The 22061-nt window shown below is 40.3% G+C and overlaps 1 protein-coding gene across 5 annotated transcripts in view; it reads right to left on the minus strand.

Moving 5' to 3' along the window:
* akap6 (A kinase (PRKA) anchor protein 6) overlaps positions 1 to 22061 on the minus strand; it is a 390019-nt gene that overhangs the window by 262389 nt on the left and 105569 nt on the right. For all 5 annotated transcript variants that reach the window (XM_063050225.1, XM_063050244.1, XM_063050217.1 and 2 more), the window contains 2 exons: positions 14042 to 14293; positions 4954 to 6954 (listed from right to left, as the gene is read on the minus strand). In XM_063050225.1, the coding sequence (XP_062906295.1) occupies positions 4954 to 6954; positions 14042 to 14293 (2253 nt within the window). The remainder of the gene's footprint in view (positions 1 to 4953; positions 6955 to 14041; positions 14294 to 22061) is intronic.

Consider the following 22061-nt stretch of genomic DNA (forward strand, 5'->3'; position numbering starts at 1 on the left):
CCAAACATATACCCTCATATATTAACCGTTTCTACCCTGGGGAAAAAAGGTGCTGGCTCTCCACTCTATGCTTCTTATTGTTTTATACAGTAGAAGGTGAAATAAGAGATAACAAAAAAAAGGAGAAAACTGCAGAGGCTCGAGCCAGGATACATTTCTGATTACCACATTACAAAAGATATATCATGACAGTGGAAAAGGTCTCATTGCTGTAAATGATCTCCTTCTGAATTATCAGTTTTCTCTCATTCTCTGACATGAGAAGTGAGATACACCACAGCTTCTTCGCAAAGTCTTTACAGTGTGCAGGAAACAGCTACATGGGAGTGTGAAGCATGTGACTGCCAAGACAGCTCAAGTCATTTGGAATAAGGAACCAGTTGCAACTGAGGGAGGTATGTAGGAGGGAGTGTAAGTGGAAAGAAAGTAGATTTAGAGAGGAGAAAGAAGTTAATAGAGGAGACTGGGGGTGACTGTCTCTATCTCAATTGTCAAAACTGGATGGTAAACAACAGGGAAGCAGAGTCCTAAAGAGGTGCTGATGAGGTAGAGCCAGGATACATCAAGTAATGCATGAAACTCATCTCCTGTGTGGGGATGCTGCTTCCGAGGGGAAGTGCACCTGAAGAGGAAGAGGAGTCAAGGAATAAATTCTGGGAGAACTCCACCATTGACAGAACAGGAACAAAAGGCACAAGGATTGGTGAAGGTGCTCAGGCTACAATCAGAGAAGAGAGAATGAGCAGAACCAAAGCATTGGTAAACGGAGAAAAAGCATTGCAGGTGGACAACATGTTTGCTCATGCCAAAGAAAGTCTTCGGTGAAGTTCAGAAAGGTCATGATGGACACAGAGTTTGGGCTGTTTTTGTGTCGTGTGATGGGAACAAAGCTGAGTATGGTATAACAAACAGGATGTTGGATAATGAACGTGTTTAAAACTGAAATATGACAAGATCCGAAAGATTGCAGGATTCAAATTATGATTAAGAATCAGTTTTGCAAAACTTTAAAAAACTGATTAATCATTTTCTTTCTGTCTGTACTGTTAAGTCACGCTTCAGACAGTTGCTTGAGGAACCTTTATGAATTCCGTAGCAAACCGCCAAAATCAATATACTAAGGATACTGTGGGTAACAGTGAAAGAAAGAAATTTACCTTTGTAAGTAGGAGGGGAATCAATTATTGATCGCTCTTGAGCCTGAAACACAAAATCTAATAATGATCCTTCCAGCTCATACAGAATTTCCCAATGCCACCGAGAAAAATGGATAGCCTCTGCAGTGTACATTCCTCTCTCTTCACAATAAATGAGCACTGAACAAGAATGAACACACAAAACCCATCTCCTTTCTTCCCCACATACTTCACACACGGTGAAGCATTAGATAAATTCATCTTCTTTTTAAAACATGCAGATTATTACATGCAGTACAAGAACAAGCACATTCTTCCTTTTGTACAGAGCAAATGAATTTGTTTCCTATTTCCTGTCAAAGGGAAAATTGATATTACATTCACTCTCATACACAATTTGATAAGCAAGCATTAGCAAGAAATATCCATATTAAATATACAGGTCCTTTTCAATCTGTCTGTAGCCCGAAACATAACTGATCACACCATCCAACTTCAACATCTCCCCTCCACCCTCAGAATTCTGAACAGTCCATGAACTCATGATCACTATATTGTTATTCCCTTTTTCACACTATTTATTTATTTTGTAATTTAACATACTTTTATGTCTTTGCTTTGGAAATTTCACATCACATAGAAGAGCGATGATAGGCATGATTCTGATCCTGATATTGTCCATTTGGTTGGTAACCCACTCAACGGTTCTAGACAGAAATCCTCATCTATGTGAAGAGTTGTGTCCTACATGCCTATGGATCCAATGCTGGAAGGATGACCTACAGTGGGTGGCTTTCTTCACTGGCATGTGTATATCGAAAGGAATAGCCGCCTCCTGTATTGTAAAGTTTCTACGGCCCCCAGTACCAGCCTGCAGTTTGCAGAAGACATGAAAGTTCATAATAACAGAGTTCTGCACTCTGGCTCTACACTCTGTGCTGGATCATCTGGCCAGCCATGATGCGTGCATCAGGCTGCGTCTTCATCAGCTACACTCAGGCTTATCACTCCCAAACTTATCACCAAGTTCCAAGACCTGGCCTCTGTACCTCTCTGGATCCTTGATTTCCTCATCAGCAGAGCTCAATCAGTACAGACTGGTGACAACACAGGAGCACAGAAAGGCTAAAGGCTTAGCTTCTTCTCTTCTCTCTTTACACCCAGGACTGTGTGGCTAAGCACTAATTCACTATCATCTATAAATACACTGACAACACCACTATTTTTGGCTGGATCTTGGGTGGTGATGAATCAACACACAAGAGAGAGACAAAACATCTTATCGAATTGTGCCACAATTTCAACAATATCCACAAAACTAGTGAGCTGATCATTGACTTCAGAAAGGGGAAGTCAGGAGACTGTGCTCCAGTTCTCATTGATGGGTCAGAGGTAGAGAGATTAAGCAGCTTCAAATTCCTAATGTTAACATCTCAGACGACTTGTCTTAGGCCCAACATATAGAAGCAATCATGAAAAAACCATGCCAGTGACTCGATTTTTTTAAAAGCTTAAGGAATTCGGGCATGTCACCAAATACTCAAACAAACTTCCTCAGATGTGCTGTTGAAAATATCCTGACTGGGTGCATCATGGCCTGGGACAGCAGTTCCAGCACATTGGAATGCTAGAAGCCGCAGGGAGTAGTGGACACAGCCCAGTCCATTAGAGACACAGCCCTCCCCAGCATTGACAGCATCAACAGGAAGTGCTGCCTCATGAACTTGGCATTTATTATATCTGAAGTATTACACTTGTGTACAGGAAGTGGCATTACACAATCTTGAATCTTGAATCATGAATTCAGAATTATCCATCCTGGCCATGCTTTCTTCTCATTGCTACCACCCATCAGGGGTACAGAAGCCTGAAATCCCACACCACAGCTGTTCAGAAACAGCTAGTTTTCTGCAATAATCAGGTTCTTGAACTAACCAGCACAACCTTAACCCAACCTCAACGATGAACCATAACTGATCACCTTTTGCATTACGGTGGATATGTCTCTAATCGTATCTTTGTATCTTTTTTTGCACTAATGTCATGTTTTTGCACACTTTTCTCTTAATTTCCTACATAATTTCTATGCCCGTGATAAACTCACAGCATAAGATATAGTATACATGAACATTACACATCAAATTTCTTTGTTGCCTCCTCAAATAACTCAATCAGATTTGTGAGACATGATCTCCCCGACACAAAGCCATGTTAACTCCTCCTAATCAATTCTTGTCTTTCCAGATGAACATAATTTCTGTCCCCCCCCCAGAACCTTCTCCAATGATTTCCCTTCCACTGATGGTTCACTGGCTTTTAGCTTCCAGGCTTATACCTGCTGCCCTTTTTCAATAATGGGATAAGGGTAATAGTTTTTGTCGAGTATGAGGATATTGCAATGAGACTTTCTAGAGGAGAGAAATGATATACCTCTTTGAAACTGACTTAATTGGCTTTGGCAAAACTCCAGGAATGAACCTGATATATGTGTTCTCTTCATAGCAGATTACTGGAATGAAGAATACTATTTCTTTGTTGGGCCAATTCCCCCAACGTTAACTATTCAACTATTAAGCTGAAACTAAAGTACACATCACACTGAGACACAGAAGCATTAAGTTCACTTATTATAACAACATGAAGATTAGAGGATTTACTTGTGACTTATTCTACTTAAACTATTCACATGAAGAACTTATTTTATGTAAAATAATTAAACTCACATTTCAAAAAGACAATCAGCTGAATAATATCTTCAGAAATCTATTTCCAGCAAAATATGTTTTTATTTAATTTAAAAAGTAGAAGCAATGTAAGGTTCTTTATTGGTTCAATATTAATTTTTGTACGACACAGTCACACAAGAAGAAAAGGGATAAGAAGACTCTTAAGCCTATTTTATATATCCCAAACAGAATTTAGCCCTGCATTTTTCATATGCAAAATCCAGCTGCTCCTTAAATAATCTCAGAAGTCTTGACAGCAAATTCATTTCCTGACCACCTAGTTCACATTTTTGTCAACTACTAGGTAAAGAAACCTGTTACCTGCCCTAATTTGGTTTTCATAACCTTGAAAAATATATTTTTTACTCAACTGGGCATAACAGCCACATGACAATGAAATTCATAATACTTGTCTAGTAATATTAACCTGCAAGAAATCAGACCTTCTGTATCAGCTGCATTTGCCAGCTGAGGCCACATGATGGTGCTGAAAACACAAGTTTTCCTTGAACTGCAGATCTAGAATATGCATAGTTCGGCAGTAGAAATTGGTATTTTGCAGAATTTAAATTACAAAGTCTACTTGTGATACAAAACTGTTACATAATGCTTTGTGTGCACATGTGTTTTAGAAATATTTGTGTTCAAATCAGAAATTAAGATATAACATACTATATAAAAGCTAGAAAAAAAGCATTCATTAACATCCTGCCCAAAACAGCTGGGTGAAGAATAATTAAAGATATTCTTACTTGGTTAGGCTTATCTCACTAACAGACACATGCACTGTCTGACATAGGACTGACAATTCTCGTGCAAAATGATGCTGGTACAATGGCAGTAAAGCCTGTAAAGATGAAATGAAGTTACTCTGTAGGGCACTGTTTTTTTTTGTTTTCTTATTCTAATAGAAGCAATAGAAAGAGCATTGCACTTTGCATAGCCAGAAATGGCATGACAGAGATGAATGGATCAAAAATGAAAGAGATAATTTGTCAGCAGTAATACTTATTCACCAGAGAACCTATAAAAGTTCACAAGAACAAATGGAATGAAAGTACTTAATTCGAGAAGAAAAATGACTGCCTTACCTCAATTTTTTCCCACACAATGCTGTTATTCTGCTTCTGCTGAATATCTTCCTGCAGCTGTTGAATTAGACTTGTTTTAGAAGAAGCACCATTCAAGGCATTTTTGGGCATCTTTGTTAACCAATGCTGTGAGGGCTGGCGTATAGTGTGGTGCTTAGCACTTGCTTCTGGTACCGATGGCTCATCATCTGACAGGATGTCACTAAGTGGGCCTGATTCAATGCTGTCCTCCAAGGAAGGAGCTATATCACTTGAGGAAGTTGGAGAAATAGTTCCAGTTACAGGCACCCATTTTCTGTTCTCCCTTCCAGCAGGAATTGATGGATTTACCTCAGTCACTGAGTTTGTTTCTGAAAGCTCCCAATCATCAATGTTCCGAAGTGCTTCACCTTCAGGTGAATGTGACAACAGCTTTGTCAAGTTCTCCAGCTTTAAAGCCAACACTTCAGTTTCTTTCAGGTGGGATGGAAGAGCCAGATACTCATTTGATCCAAACCAAGTGTCAAGTTTATCATTCTCAGCCATTTGACTTTGATTTGAGCTGTTCTCTGTCTGAGTTTCCTGTTGTAGCAAAGATAAAGCGGGGCTACAACAAGCAGAATCTGCCCTGACCGCACTATCTGAAGATTGAAGAGGGAACTGTGATGGTACTGCTTCATACAAACTTTGTCTGATGGGTGACTTACTTTTAATTTTTTTCCCAATCTCCTGATTCTGACACCTGAAGGACTCACAAATGGATTCATTAATGTCCTTGCAATTATCAGTCAATATATCTGAATTCAGGGGTTCTGAAATATTATTATTTTCACCAGCTAGAGCTTTGATATGTGGAGCACAGCATGACTGGAAATTTTTTGTTGTAAATGTGCCTTCTGGTTGCTTTTGATATGAGGAAGTCTGATTGGATGAAACAGAAATGGCATTCTGTTGTTTGTGCACAGGAGAATTGATATTTTGAGATAAAGGTTTGCTGGATTGTTGTTTGGGCCTTCTCAAAGATATATTGTTGGATTGCCTGAGATCATGAAGGTCACATGATTTATTTACTGGTGAAGGCTTTCTTTGATGCTGGACGTGCACTTTATTTGGGCTTAACGGGGGCTTTCGTAGATTACATTGCAAATGCAAACTAGGGTATCCATTTTCTGTGCTCCCTGCTTTATTTAACTCATCATATGAGTGACTGACAGCAGCACTGGAAATACTTGGGTAGGATGAAGGCAAATCCAGATGAAGCTTGGATCTGTCTGGGTGATCAAGAAGGGTGGGTGTACTCCTGCTTATTTCTGCTTTGTGGGAGAGATCAGAAGCTAAAATTCTGCAGCAACTAACCTCCAAGTCATCTTTAGAAATTTCATCTAGGTACAAAGCTCTCTTAGGTAAGGAAGGTTGTGTTGGGGAATCCTCATTATAGTTGAAACAATCTTTAATTGTTCTTTTTGGTGTTGCATTTTCACAATGGATACTGTTTGCACTGGAAGAATGCATCTGGATAACATTCTTTGTCTCCAAATCATCTGCAATATTATCTGAGATTATCTTGGAGTTCTTACTAATTCCAGTTTGGATTGTTGTACACTCTACAGGTGGAGTCTGAGACAAGGCTGGATGATTTTTTGATACAGGTGATGTTCTGGAGTTTGCTGCATCCTTCATGTCCTGCACTGGAGTTTGGTGACCTGTGATGGTCAGCTGATGTTCATCAGCCTTTGCTTCCTCAGGATTGGGAGTAGAATGACCATTTGCAACAGAAATCAAATCCAACTCTGGAATGCCTCTTTCTGGATCCGAGTTCCAAGGCCCAAAAGATCTTGACTTAGTCTTGGACGTTGAACTCGAAGTCATGTTGGCCTCTGAGTCACAGGGCACGTCTTCGCTTGGACTATAGTCAGATAGTTCAAAGGCAGTGATACCACAATCCAAAGAAAAATAGTCTTTTGAACATTTAATGGTCAGCTGGCCCGCATCATCAACCTCAGTCAGTGAGTCCAGGCAGGTCTGCAAACACAGAACAATCTGTAAACAAATGCACAATCAATGCCTTCTGATTTTATATCTAAGTCACAAAGTGCGATGGAAACTGAAAAAAAATGAGAAGGCTTGGTGCCTTAAAAAGTTGTAGAAAACCACATAACATATAAATAGGAATTTAAAAACTGATATTTGGCCACTCAAACACAGACCATAAAGGTGTATCTAAATCATGTGACAACTGCATTTTCAATTACACCATGCCCTCTTAGGAATATGAAGAAAATATTTAAAGTGTGAAGTTTTTGTCACCTCAGCAATATGAATAAGACCTGGATCACAATTTATTACGAAGTTTAATGATACCAACTAGAATTAACCTTTGATAGTAATCAGAGTTAAGAGAATTTGCAGCCAGAGACAGATCAGCAGCCCTCACTGCTGTGCTCAAAGAAAGATGCTGAGAAAGTTTCAGAAATGTCTGTGAAAGGAGCTTCTGCTTTGATGACACCTGTATTAAGCAGCTGTGATATCACACGGTCATTCTAGCAACCAACCACAGAATGGAATAATCAGTAGCATCATACCAGGAAGCAAAATGTTGAGCATAACTGAAATACTTCAACCTTGCATGCAGCACAAACGTTCAAGTTCTTTAAATCTCCACCTCTAATAGTTGCTAAGTTATCCATCACCATTTATGACTAGATGTAAGAATGTTGGACAGCTTAGTTGACCACATTGTTTTTTATATCGCAAACACGAGGAAATCTGCAGATGCTAGAATTTCAAGCAACACACATCAAAGTTGCTGATGAACGCAACAGGCCAGGCAGCATCTCTAGGAAGAGGTACAGTCGACGTTTCGGGCCAAGACCCTTCGTCAGGACTAACTAAAAGAAGAGCTAATAAGAGATTTGAAAGTGGGAGGGGGAGATCCAAAATGATAGGAGGAGACAGGAGGGGGAGGGATGGAGCCAAGAGCTGGACAGTTGATTGGCAAAAGGGATATGAGAGGATCATGGGGTAGGAGGCCCAGGGAGAAGGAAAAGGAGGGGGGGGGAAAGCCCAGAGGATGGGAAAGGGGTATAGTCAGAGGGGCAGAGGGAGGAAAAGGAGAGAAAGGAAAAAGAATGTGTGTATATAAATAAATAATGGATGGGGTACGAGGGGGAGGTGGGGCATTAGCGGAAGTTAGAGAAGTCAATGTTCATGCCATCAGGTTGGAGGCTACCCAGACGGAATATAAGGTGTTGTTCCTCCAACCTGAGTGTGGCTTCATCTTTACAGTAGAGGAGGCCGTGGATAGACATATCAGAATGGGAATGGGACGTGGAATTAAAATGTGTGGCCACTGGGAGATCCTGTTTTCTCTGGCAGACAGAGCGTGTTTTTTATATGCTGTTCAGCACACATAGTATCCTGTGTGGCAACTCCATGAGGTTGACACTTCACTTTTAGGTGCAGTTGTGGTATTCAGCAAATGTTCCCCTCACTCCCCATTGAACCAATGATGATCACCTACTTTGATTTCAATGTCTCATCTCTGACATGGGCATGGATGATAAATGCTAGCCTTGCCACAGACATCCTACAGAACAAGAAATATCTTTAGAAAGTCATTCAGTCTTCTTTAGGTGCCTGGAAGCAGTGTGGATGAGTCAGAAAGCATTTAATTGAGTCCCGGTGGTTCAAATCACCATGGCTGCAGCTGGCTCTGGAGCATGGAAAATTATTCAATGGAATGATTTCCCACTAAGGTTTTCTCCTCTCACTTTTTAAAGTAACCAATACCACATTGGTGAGATCTTCTCTGCCGTGAACTAATGGCAGTTGCTTCATTGAAAAACACATATTTTGATACTGAACTTCTGCAATCTTAATCATATGCTTTTGAATCTCATTGCCAAGTGTATCTATACAAAGATAAAGACATTTATTTGCAATCAAGCAAGATCTAGAGTTTTCCATTCTTTAGCTACTGTATTTTTCTCTCTCAGGCTTTCTTAAACTGCTTTGAGTAAATTAATTACTATCAGTTTATCTGCTTTATATAAGTGTGCAACATATGTAACTAATTTCCCATCACTGATTGGATGTATATGTTTATGATGAGCAGCAGATTTGCTTTGCAGAGTGTGCTATGCAAGATGCAAGATTTACAGAGTATAGTAATGAAAGAGAAAAATGCATATACCTCATGTCTGTATTAAAATTCACAATGCTTCCTGTCTTTTATTTTTCAGTTTAAGATAACTATTGCTGAATTTGTGATTTATTTTTCCTTCCTGAGTTCTTCATCCTAATTCTTATATACATCTTCTTCCCCTCATCATCAAATTTCTGAATGGTCCATGATCCCATGAATGCTTTCTCATTATTCCTCTTTAACACTATTTATTTATTTATTCATCTATCTATTTAATTATTTATTTTGTGAGTTATAGTAACTTTTATGTCTTGCACTGTACTGCTGACCCAAAACAACAAATTTCATGACGTACAGTAAGTTAATTATAATAATTCTGATTCGAATACATCGTCACAAAATATATGACGCTGTTATTTCATGACAGAAACAGTAAAAATATCTATTAAGGAATATATGCACTCAGTGGGTACTCCTGGATATCTGCTCATCTAATCAGACAACCATGTGACAACAACTCAATGCATAAAAGCATGCAGACACGGTCAAGAGATTCAGTTATTGTTCAGACCAAATATCAGAATGGGGAAAAATGTGACCTAAGTGACTTTGACCATGGAATGATTGGTGGTGCCAGATGGGGTGGTTTGAGTATCTCAGAAACTGCTGAGGTCCTGGGATTTTCACGCACTAAAATTTACAGAGAATGTTGCAAAAAAAACAAAAAAAAAAATCCAGTGAGCAGTTGTTCTGTTGGGAAAAGAATCCTTGTTAATGAAAGAGGTCAGAGGAGAATGGGCAGGCTGGTTCAAGCTGACAAGAAGGTGACAATAACTCAAATACTCACACATTACAACAGCGATGTGCAGCAGACCATCTCTGAATGCAAAACATGTCGAGACTTGAAGTGGATGGGATAAGCACCAGAAGACTACAAACATACACTCACTTTATTAGGTAATTCCTGTACTTAATAAAGTGGCCTCTAAGTGTATTTGATGAAGTTTAGGCCCATTAGCCTGACTTCCTTAATGGGAAAAATGCTTAACAAAATAATTAGTTGTAATACTCGATCACTTATACAGAGAACATCACTTAACTAACGGATCATTTTGCTTCAGAAAACTGAGTCTTCTCCTTCAAATTCAATTAAACTTCGAGGAGGTCATCAAAACAGTGGATATGTTGTACCTGGTAGGCATTTCATAGCTCAGGCAACAGCATCATAAATTTCCCAGCACCTTTTTTTTACTGAAATTGTGTCTTCCTCATCAGATATCAACCAAACCTATACCTAATCTCAGACCCAAACATGAAAAATTTCCCAATAATATTTCCTCAAGGATATGTCCAATCTTCTGCATTGAAATGAAAGCTTGCAGAAACCTGTGAGGAGAAAGTTGTGCATAAATTTTGTACTTAATGCAAGACAAGTTGCCAGTGGTGTTTTGTGGGGATTGATTCCTTGCTAATTTATGCCTCTCAAAAACTGATTCACTGGCTTTGATCCTTAGCTATTTCTCAGTACTCAGTCAGTCCCTTGCTGTTGGTGACAAATAGTAATGATTTAGTCTTAACTGTAAATGTCTTGATGAAAAGTTTGCAAATGATGTAAAAAAAAACAAGGTCAAGAGAAGAAAAGCTTCAGGCTGCAGGAAGATATTGATGTGCTGGTCAGTTAGGCAGGAAATCAGCAAATGAATTCAATATATGTTTAATTTATCTGGGTGGTGCAAAAGTGAACAGAATATATATGATAAATGGAAGCACATTGGTCGGGGCAGAGGACTTTAGGGATCTTGTATATCCACAGAGGCTGAAATCCAGCAGGCCCAGCAGATATGCTTGTTAAAAAGTCACATGGGATCCTTTTTTCTATTAGCCAAAGCATTAAATATACCTGCAGGGAGATTGTCCTAGAATCGCATAGAACAGAAGTTAGGCCACAGTTCAAGTACAGTTATGGTCACCACGTGACAGGAAAAATGTGTTTGCACTGCAGAAGGTGTGGAGGGAATTCAGGAGGATCTTGCCAGGGCTGGAAAAGTTTATCAATGTCAAAATACTGGATAACTTGGGGAGTTTTGTTTTTATCACAAGCCAAGAAAGGAGATTTAATGGGTGATTAAGTCAAGGGGGGGTCTAGAAAGAGTAAATAAAAGAGAACGAATTCCCTTGGCTGGGGAACTCAAGGGTGGGGACATTGGGAGGGGTGGTTGGAATTGGATGGAAATAACATAACTAGTGGAAGGATGAGGAGATGAGGAAAACTTCTTTCACTCGTAGAAGCAGAAGCAGAAACACTCATCTCCACATCTCGAGTAACTTGGAAGAATTGTGATCCACTGGCCATTAGGATTAGGCACTGATGCGGCAAATGTTCTCTTTCTGCACTATAAATATCATATTATTTCACGATTTTCAGCAAAATATGTCTTCAAGATTAAAAAAATCAATTGAAAAATTTCATAGCTTGATTGGGTATTGAGTGGGCTAATAAGTAATTTCAAAGTTCAAAATCAATTTATTATCAATAGATAATTTCAATAGTACAATACAATTTCAAGAACAACTATGCATAAACAAAGATTGACAAACAAACAATGTGCAAAAGAACACCAACTATAAATAAAAATAACACTGAGAACACGAGTTGTAAAGTGAGTCCGCTGGGGTCACAGAATTAGATTAGGTTAGATTAGATTATGAGGACACGCAGTCTTCTTTTATTGTCATTTAGTAATGCATGCATTAAGAAATGATACAATATGCCTCCGGTGTGATATCACAGAGACACAGGACAGACCAAGACTGAAAAACTGACAAAACCCACATAATTATAACATATAGTTACAACAGTGCAAACAATACCATAACTTGATGAAGAACAGGCCATGGGCACAGTAAAAGAAGTTCAAAGTCTCTCGAAAGTCCCACATCTCACGCAGACGGGAGAAGGTAGAAAACTCTCCCTGCCATGCCCGACCACAGTCCGACTCTGAGTAGTCCGAAAACTTCGAGTCTTCGACCAGCCCTCTGACACCGAGCACCGAGCACCATCTCTGCCGAGCGCTTCGACCCCAGCCCCAGCCGCCATCAGCAGGCAAAGCTGAGCATTTTGGGGCTTTCCCTCTGGAGATTCTCAATCACACAGTTGCAGCGGCAGTGAACCGGGCATTTCAGAAGTTTCTCCAGATGTTCCTCCGTGCTTCTCACAGCTGTCTCCATCAAATCAGAATTGTGCACGGTACCCTATTTAACAAATACGATATCATTTCACCAGAGGGCTGCGCGCGCTGTGTCGCGCCACCTTCTCCTCCTCCCACCTCCTCCTGCCTCTGAATGAATTCAGAGTTGTGGTAAATGAAGTTATCCAAGCCTGACAGTTGTAGGGTTACCATACCAGGTTGTGATGCAACCAGTTAGGATACTCTTCATCAGCATGTATAGAGGTCTGTCAACTTTTCTAAGGACATGCTAAATCTGTGGAAACTTCTAACTATTCCATATTCAATACTACTGATTAACTTGATCGAACTTTTCTAAGATATAGCAAAGTATAAAGATGATGGCATTGTAGTGGATTGGTATGGAAGGGTGTTTAAAGGTCAGCATGTACAAGGTGGGCTAAAATGCCTATTTTGTGGTCCGTGACTCTAATGATTATAATCAACACATCTTCAAAAATAATTACTTTAACAATCATTTGGTAACACCAAGGTACTGATGCAGTTTACAGTCAAGTCTGTGACAACGGAAGTGCCTTGAGAACATGTTACAGGGGAAATAAAACTGTGTAGACTCTAAGGAATGCACATAGGCGGGCAATGATGGCACAGAGCAGAGTTCCTCATAAATGGGCATCCTCCCTCTGTGTATCCCTGATGAAATCTTGTCCTTCAGCTTTCCGTGAGCAAAAAGTGATTTCATGGAAAATTTATATACTGCATACTTACAGGAGGTCATAAAATTCGACACTAAATAGCCCTGCAGTAGTGTGAAGCAAAAATGTAACAAACAAAAAAAAAATGCTGGATTGACAAAAGCTATAAAAGAGATGGAGATGCAAAGCAGGCCAGACAATGTCGTGAACTAGCGGTTCAGGTTGATGATGCTAATTGACTTTCTCTCTCTCCACAGATGATATTTAATTTGCTGAAATTTCCAACATTTTCTGAGCATCTCAGATTTTCAGTATCGACCATATATTTTGTCTTTTGAAGTGATGTAAAGCTAACTGAGTAACATTAACTCGCAGCACAATGAAAATCTATCACAATCAAAACAAGGCAGTGCAATGTTATGAAATTTCCTTGCTTAGCTCCACCATCTTCAGCAGTATCATTGCCCAGTCCCACACCATTGACATTCCAGACCAGCCATGTGAGTACAACGGTTGCAAGTCTAGGCCAGAAACTGAGTACCCTGAGTACTGTGAATGACTCAGTTCCTGACATGCCAAAACCATCTGCATGGCACAAGTCAAGAACACAATGGAATACTTTCAACTTGCCTGGATGAGTGCTACACCAACATCACTCAAGAAAATGAAGGAGTCATCAGTAATAATATTCACCTTTACCATTAGTGGGTCAGGTAATTCATCTATTGTGGAAGCTGCCTGATGTTTTGTTCATTAATAATCCAATATTTAATTTTTCAAGTTAAGATGTTAAATGTCTGCTGGAAAAAAAGTGTTCTGAAGATCTCCTAAAGTGTAGGTAATGTGTTATAAATTCCAACACAACAAATAGTTTGCAATACCATTTCCTTGATGCGATGACTTGGTTTGTTGCAGATTTATACTGAACACTTTCTAGCTGCATGTTTTATTATATCCATAACTCAAATCTCAAGTAAAACCAACGGCAAAAACTTCAATCTCTTTCTCTAGTACAGTAGGTAAAAACTTCCTAATTAGATTAAAACTGGAATTAAATAAATGAATGCTCACAAAAAAAATACCTCTTTTCTGTCTTCACTGAAAGCCTGAAGAATGTCAGTCTGCCTCGTATAGTTTCCGTTCGAATCCTGAAGACCCTGTAAGATTCTTTCACGGAGCACAAGGACGGAAACACGGAGCTGATGCCACAAAAGTTGAACTGTATGGATGTCCACCAGAATATTGACTGAGTAAGACAGAAGCTTCAGTGAAATTTCCGTCTCTAGCAGGGCATGGATGAGCTCCACGTGATCAGAAATATCTTCACAAATATCCTGCAGGCATGGAAAGAAAATAAGTTACAATATCATTTATCCCAATTGTTGGATTTTTTTGCATTGATCCACTTACTATTCATGATCATCGTATAGAAAACACTTTCATTAATCTTCAGGTAATTTGCAGCTAGATTCGGTGCAAGCATCTTTTACATGCCTGCAATGGTCCCCTTGTGCTTGGGATCTTGTACAGTTCATAAATATTGCAAATACATACAACGTCTGCACTCCACTAATAATTAGATTCAACACCTGCTTTTTGTGCATCTCCCAGTCTGCTTTTGCAATTGAAAGGACTTTGATTCAATACCGTGCATCAAATTATTTGGAGTGCCATGTGGCACTCTGACCAACTTTGAATGTTTAGAGTGAACATCAGCTCAGTGATTTAAACATAAAGCTAGGAAGCATTCATATTATCATTTCACTTTTGTATTTCAGAAATACCAAGGATATACAGTAAATTATGCACGGGTTGATAGGGTCGTAAAGAAAGCTCTTCACACATTGGCTTTCATAAATCAAAGTATTGAGTACAGGAGATGGGGTGTCATGTTGAAGTTGTGTAAGACATCGGTGAAGACTAAATTGGAGTATCATATCCAGTTTTGGTCACCTAACTAGGGAAGATATAAATGAGGTTCAAAGAGTACAGAGCAAGTTTACAAGAATGTTGCTGGGGACCTGAATTACATGGAAAGATTGAATAGGTTAGGACTTTATTCCTTGGAACGTAAAAGATTGAGAGGAGATTTGTTAGAGGTATTCAAAATTATGAGGGGTATAGATAGGATAAATGCAACCGGGTTTTTTCCACTGAGGTTCAGTGGGACTAAAGGTCATGGGTCAAGGGTGAAAGGTGAAAACTTGAAGGGGAACATGAGGGGCAACTTCTTCGCTCAGAGGGCCATGAGAGTGTGGAACAAGCTGCCAGCGCAAATGGTGCATGTGAACTCGAGCTCAACATTTAAGAGAAGTTTGAATAGGTACACGGGTGGTAGGGGTATGGAGGGCTATGGTCCCAGTGCTGGTTGATGGGAGTGGGCAGTTTAAATGGCTCGGTATTGAATAGATGGGCCCAAGGGCCTCTCTGTGCTGTACTTCTCTATGTCCCTATGACTCTAAATTCAAAACAACGAAAAAAAAGTTTTCCACAAATATAAGGAACAGTATTGCCTAGAAATTCACTCTAGATCAGTAGCACAAAGTTATATTTCAGAAGCCGATCTGACTACGATAGGTTATAGAGTCAGAGAGCACTACAGCCCAGAACAGAGCCTTTGGCCCACGTGGTCTATGCCAGCCTGTTACTCTGTCCTGTCCATCAATCTATGCAATGCTTGCTGTTTGCCAACCAGGAATTAATTCGTAGATATATATTTCTCATTTTCCAAATGTGTCTTCCTTGAATTAAAAAATAGAAGCTACCAATGGTAAAAATACAGGAGACAGATGACAGGGATGAACTGCAGCTTTGCAGGTGATGGTTTATCAGCTGTGTTGCAAGTTACTGCAATAATGGCTTCAGAATAAATATACTTCAAAGAAACTTTGTTAAGTGCAAACACATGCAGGTGATTATGGGCATGACTCTGACAGATATTGTTGCGTACAAAAGCCAAATAGAATACTTAGACCCCAAGTGATCCATTATACAAAGGACTGAAATGTTTCCTGGCACACAGCATAAAAAAAGATTGTTCCAACTCTGCAAAATGACAGAACTTCAATTAGTACACTTTTAAATGGAAAATGAAAAGATGCCAAATACCAATATCACAAGACCATGGCTTTTATATATACAAAGACATACAGTATTTGCAGAGATATATCTGTGCCAGTAGGACCATAAGCCATAAGAGCAGAATTTGGCCATTCAGCCCATTGAGTCCACTCCACCATTCCATCATGGCTGATCCCAGATCCCACTCAACCCCATACACCTGCCTTCTCACCATATCCTTTGATGCACTGACCAATCAGGAAATTGTCAACTTCCGCCTTAAAAAACCCATGGACTTAGCTCCACCACAGTCTGTGGAAGAGCATTCCACAGATTCTCTACTCTCTGGCTAAAGGATTCCCTGTTCTAAAGGGTCACCCCTCAATTTTGAGGTTGTGCCCTCTAGTTCTGGATATCCCCACCATAGGAAACATCCTCTCCACATCCACCCAATCCAGTCCTTTCAACATTCAGTAGGTTTCAATGAGATCCCCCTGCATTCTTCTAAATTCCAGTGAGTAGAGGCCCAAAGTTGCCAAACGCTCCTCATATGTTAACCCCTTCATTCCCAGAATCATCCTCATGAACCTCCTCTGGACCCTCTCCAATGACAATACATCCTTTCTGAGATATGGGGCTGAAAACTGTTGAAAATAGTGTGGCCTGACTAGTGTCTTAAAAAAGGCTCAGCATTATCTCCTTGCTTTTATAGTCTATTCCCTTTGAAATAAATAACAACATTGTATTTGCCTTTTTTTTAACCACAGACTCAACCTGTAAATTAACCTTCTGGGCGTCTTGCACAAGAACTCTTAAGACCCTCCGCACACCTGATGTTTGAACCTTCTCCCCATTTAGATAAGAGTCCGTACTATTGTTCTTTTTACCAAAATGCATTATCATACATTTCCCAACACTGTATTCCATCTGCCACTTTTTTGTCCATTCTTTCAATTTGTCTAAATTCTGCTGCAATTGCATTGCTTCCTCAGCACTACCTACCCCTCCACCTATCTTCGTATTATCCGCAGACTTTGCCACAAGGCCATCAAATTCATTATCCAAATCACTGACAAACAAGGTGAAAACTAGCAGTTCCAATACTAACCCCTGAGGAACACTACTGGTCACTGGCAGCCAACCAGAAAAGGCCCCTTTTATTCCTACTCGCTGCCTCCTGACTGTCAGCCATTGCTCTATCCATGCCAGTATCTTTCCATAGGATTTTATCTTTTTTAAGCAGCCTCATGCAACACTTTATCAAATGTTTTCTAAAATCTAAATAAGCGACATCCACTGCCTCTCCTTTGTCCACCCTGTTTGTTACTTCCTCGAAGAACTCTAACAGATATGCCAGGCAAGATTTCCCTTTACAGAAACAATGCTGCCTTTTGACTTATTGCATCATTAGTCTCCAATTACCTTGAAACCTCATCCTTAAAGGAGCAACTGTTCAAGGAATTGGTGCATATTAGGGTGCACATCACCAGGGCCTGATGGGACCTAACCCAGTCTGCTATCAAAGCAAGTGAGGAGATTGCTGATGCTCCAACAGAGATTTTTGCACCTTCATCTGTCACCGATGAGGTGCCAGAAGTCTGGAGGATTTCTAATGTTGTTCCCTTATTCAAAAAGGTTAGTACAGTTGAGCCTCTGACATCAGAGGGAGGGAAATTATTGGAAAAATATTCTGAGGGGCAAGATTTAGTCTCACTTTTAGATTTAGGTTTGTTTATTAATCATGTGTACATCAAAAAATAGTGTGAAATGTTTTGTTTGTGTTAACAGGTAACAATGTTAACATAATGTGAGGATGTGCTGGGGGCATCCCACAAATATCGCCCATATTCTGGCACGTCCACGATGTTCAGCGGAACAACACTCAGCCAGCGTTCAACAAACAAAAGCAACAAAAGAAACCCCTTTCCCAACACACACACACCCCTCCAACCCCCAGGGCAGGCTGCGTCTAGGCCTCTAGGCCTCCAAACCCAAACAGGCCACCTCCAAGCCTCCAACTTTCATACTGTGGTCCCCAACCCACAGATATCAGGTCCCCAGCCACAAGGCTTGCCAGCCTAGGGGCTTTAACCTTCAGAATTTGCCCTGCAGACTCCCCAACCTCGGGGTTTTGATCCCAAGACTAGTTAATTATGAGCCACTGTCTTCAGGACCTGCCATCTGATCTCAGGTCTCCTGTCCTGCAACTTGTTGACCTGGATCCATTCTCAGTTCAGATGACCCAAAACGCTGACTGTCCATTTCCCACCACAGATGAGCCTTGGGAGGTACATAGAGGGGCAGGACCTGGAAAAGTAGGGACTGACTGAGGGGGGAGCAACAACATGGTTTTGTGCAGAGAAAATCCTTTCTCACAAATCTGATTTGAGATTTTTGAAGAGAACTACGAAAACACGGTAGACTTGGATTTTAGCAAGGCTTTTGACAAAGTTACTTGTGGTAAGCTGGTCCAGAAAGGTTAAAGCACATCATATCCAAGATATGTTGCTAAATGATCCAAAATTGACTCTGTGATAGTAGGCCATGGGTATCGATTCAGGAGTATTTTCTGATTGAAAGTCTGCAAGCAGTGGTGTACTGCAGGAATCAGTGCTGGGAACTTTGTCATATATCTAAGTGGCTTGTGTATGAATCTGATCAGTAAGTTTGCTGATTACACAAAAAGTGGTATAGAATTTAGCACAGAAAGCTATGAAAGGATACAGGATCAGAATCAGGTTTATTATCATTGATATATTCATGAAATTTGCAGTAGCAGTGCAGTGCTAGACTTAAAAATTTACTTTATATTACAATAAATAAATAAAGGAAAATAGTTCTTGAAGTGATCTCAGCCAGAGGGACACAGATCATTTGGAAAGTTGGACAGAGTGGTGTCAGAGGAAATTTACTTCAGACAAGCAGGAGGTAATACACTCAGAGGCCTTTTTATGTGGACGCCTGTATATCTGCTCATAAATGCAAATATCTGATCAGATAATCATGTGGCAGCAGCTCAGAGCATAAAAGCATGCAGATATGATCAAGAGATTCACCTGTTGTTTGGAGCAAACATTGGAATAGAGCAGAAAGATGATTTAATGACTTTGACCATGAAGTGATTGTTGGTGCCAGATGGGGTGGTTAGAGTATCTCAGAAACTGCTGATCTCAAAGGGTTTTCACACACAACGGTCTCTGGAGTTTACAGAGGATGGTGTAAACATCCGGTGAGTAGCTGTTCTGTGGGCAAAAATGCCTTGTTAATGAGAAAAGTCAGAGGAGAATCAACACATTGAACCGTGAAGTGGATGAGCTGCATCAGCAGAAGACCATGAACATACATTCAGTGGCCACTTTATTAGGTACAGGAGATACCTCATAAAGTGGCCACTGAGTGTACATTTTAGGACATCAAATACTGTCAGGATGAGTATGGTAAATGGCAGGGACCTCAGGGGTGTAGATGTATAGATGGTTGAAAGTTCATAGTACCATGAAGTTGGTGACACAGGTCAAAAGGGTAGTGAAGATGGTATTCGGCATGTTTGCCTTGATAGGGCGAAGCAATGAGTACAATCGTTGAGATGTCACATTGCAGCTCTGCAATACCTTAGTTAGCTCTCTCTTGGAGTATTAAGTGAGGGGGAGAATTTAAAGGAGATCTGAGGGGCATGTTTTTCACATAGAGGGTGAGATTATGTGGGATCAGCTGCTTCAGAAAGTGATAAAGGGATAGACAATTACTATGTTTAAAGGGCATTTGGACAGACACCTGGATAGAAAAACAGAGATATGAGCCTACGTTGGACAAAGGGGATTAGCATCGGTCAGCATGGACCAGATGGGTCAAAGAGTCCCTTTGTGTGCTGCACACCTCAATGACTCAAATAACTGGCTCTCAGTATCTGAAAGCTCAGGTTCACCTCTTAGTAAAGCAGGTTTTAAACAACTACTGGAAATTCCATGTTGATGTTTTGTATATACTGCGTAGAATTTAATGTGTCTTCTCAAGCCAGCCAATGATGCATCATATAGTCTAGTTGACTGCCCTTAATTCCCAGTACACTGATTGCTTCCATTTCAAACTTAACCACGTCTTACCCTGAGTGGCTAAAGCACTTTTTTTTTCTCTTTCAAGTCACATTACCTCAGGGCAGACTTAATATTCTCCCTGTAAGTTCAGACTTTAACTTCACACAAAGGTGAAACAACAAAGATATCCATATTTGCTTTCAAATAATTTCTTAAATCTAGTTTTCTTCCCTTCCATCCATTTTCCTATCCACACACCTATTGTCATCAATACTTATCATTAAGATATTCTCAAATGACCATGCTTTATCTGGAAAATCAAAGGCTAGAAATTTTTCCATGCAAGTATATGCAGATTAAGCTGGTGATATTGAACGGGCCTCTGGATGTTCTTTGCATAGACCGCCACTGTAAAATTATTCTATATGTTCAATCCAATAGAACGGGCCTTGGACCACCAACACACAGAAAAGCCTTCGCTCCACACTTTCTACCAATATCTGGGGGGAATGATTGCAGATATTCAGGACCAGAAGGCCAATGTATCAGAGGGAAGGGGTGCTGTGTTTGCTGCAGTAAACGGGGCGTGGTTACCCAAGGTTGCGGCTGTGTGAAGGAGCTGGCCTTGAGATGTGGTGAGGAGGAATGGTCAGATCACAGCAGGTCCGGAAATCAGAAAGCAGATGAGTGAAGGGTAACGGATGTTGTCTCAATAGACTTCAGCAAAGCTTTTGACAAGGTCTCTCATGGCAGATGAGTCCGGAAGGTGAGATCACAGAGGATCCAAAGGAAGATAATGGATTGTATTCATAATTGTCTCAGTGATAGGAAGCAGAGGGCAAAAGTCAAGGAATATTTCTCGGACAGGAGACCTGATCAGAATCAGAATCAGGTTTATTATCACCGGCATGTGACGTGAAATTTGTTAACTTAGCAGCAGCAGTTCAATGCAATACATAAACTAGCAGAGAAAAAAAATAATAAATAAAATAAAACACAATAATATATAAGTAACTCAATTACGTATAATGAATACATTTTTTAAAATGTGCTAAAAAAGAAATACTGTATATTAAAAAAAGTGAGGTAGTGTCCAAAGATTCAATGTCCATTTAGGAATTGGATGGCAGAGGGGAAGAAGCTGTTCCTGAATCACTGAGTGTGTGCCTGCAGGCTTCTGTACCTCCTCCCTGATGGTAACAGTGAGAAAAGGTCATGCCCTGGATGCGGAAGGTCCTTAATAATGGACGCTGCCTTTCTGAGACACTACTCCCTAAAGATGTCCTGGGTACTTTGTAGGCTAGTGCCCAAGATGGAGCTGACTAGATTTAACACCTTCTGCAGCTTCTTTCGGTCCTGTGCATTAGCCCCCCCATACCAGACAGTAATGCAGCCAGTCAGAATGCTCTCCACGGTACAACTATAGAAGTTTTTGAGTGTATTTGTTGACATGCCAAATCTCTTCAAACTCCTAATAAAGTATAGCTGCCTTCTTTATAACTACATCGATATGTTGGGACCAGGTTAGATCCTCAGAGATCTTGACACCCAGGAACTTGAAGCTGCTCACTCTCTCCACTTCAGATCCCTCTATGAGGATTGGTATGTGTTCCTTCATCTTACCCTTCCTGAGGTCCACAATCAGCTCTTTCATCTTACTGACGTTGAGTGCCAGGTTGTTGCTGCAGCACCACTCCACTAGTTGGTATATCTCACTCCTGTGCGCCCTCTCGTCACCACCTGAGTTTCTACCAACGATGATTGTATCGTCAGCAAATTTGTAGGTGGTACTTGAGCTATGCCTAGCCACACAGTCATGTGCATTTAGAGAGTAGAGTAGTGGGCTAAGCACACAGCCCTGAGGTGTGCCAGTTGATCGTCAATAAGGAGGAAATATTATCACCAATCCGCAGAGATTGTGGTCTTCCGGTTAGAAAATCGAGGATCCAATTACAAAGGGAGATACAGAGGCTCAGGTTCTGCAACTTCTTAATCAGGATTGTGGGAA

This window comes from Mobula hypostoma, chromosome 1, assembly GCF_963921235.1.
Source record: "Mobula hypostoma chromosome 1, sMobHyp1.1, whole genome shotgun sequence".
NCBI lineage: Eukaryota > Metazoa > Chordata > Chondrichthyes > Myliobatiformes > Myliobatidae > Mobula > Mobula hypostoma.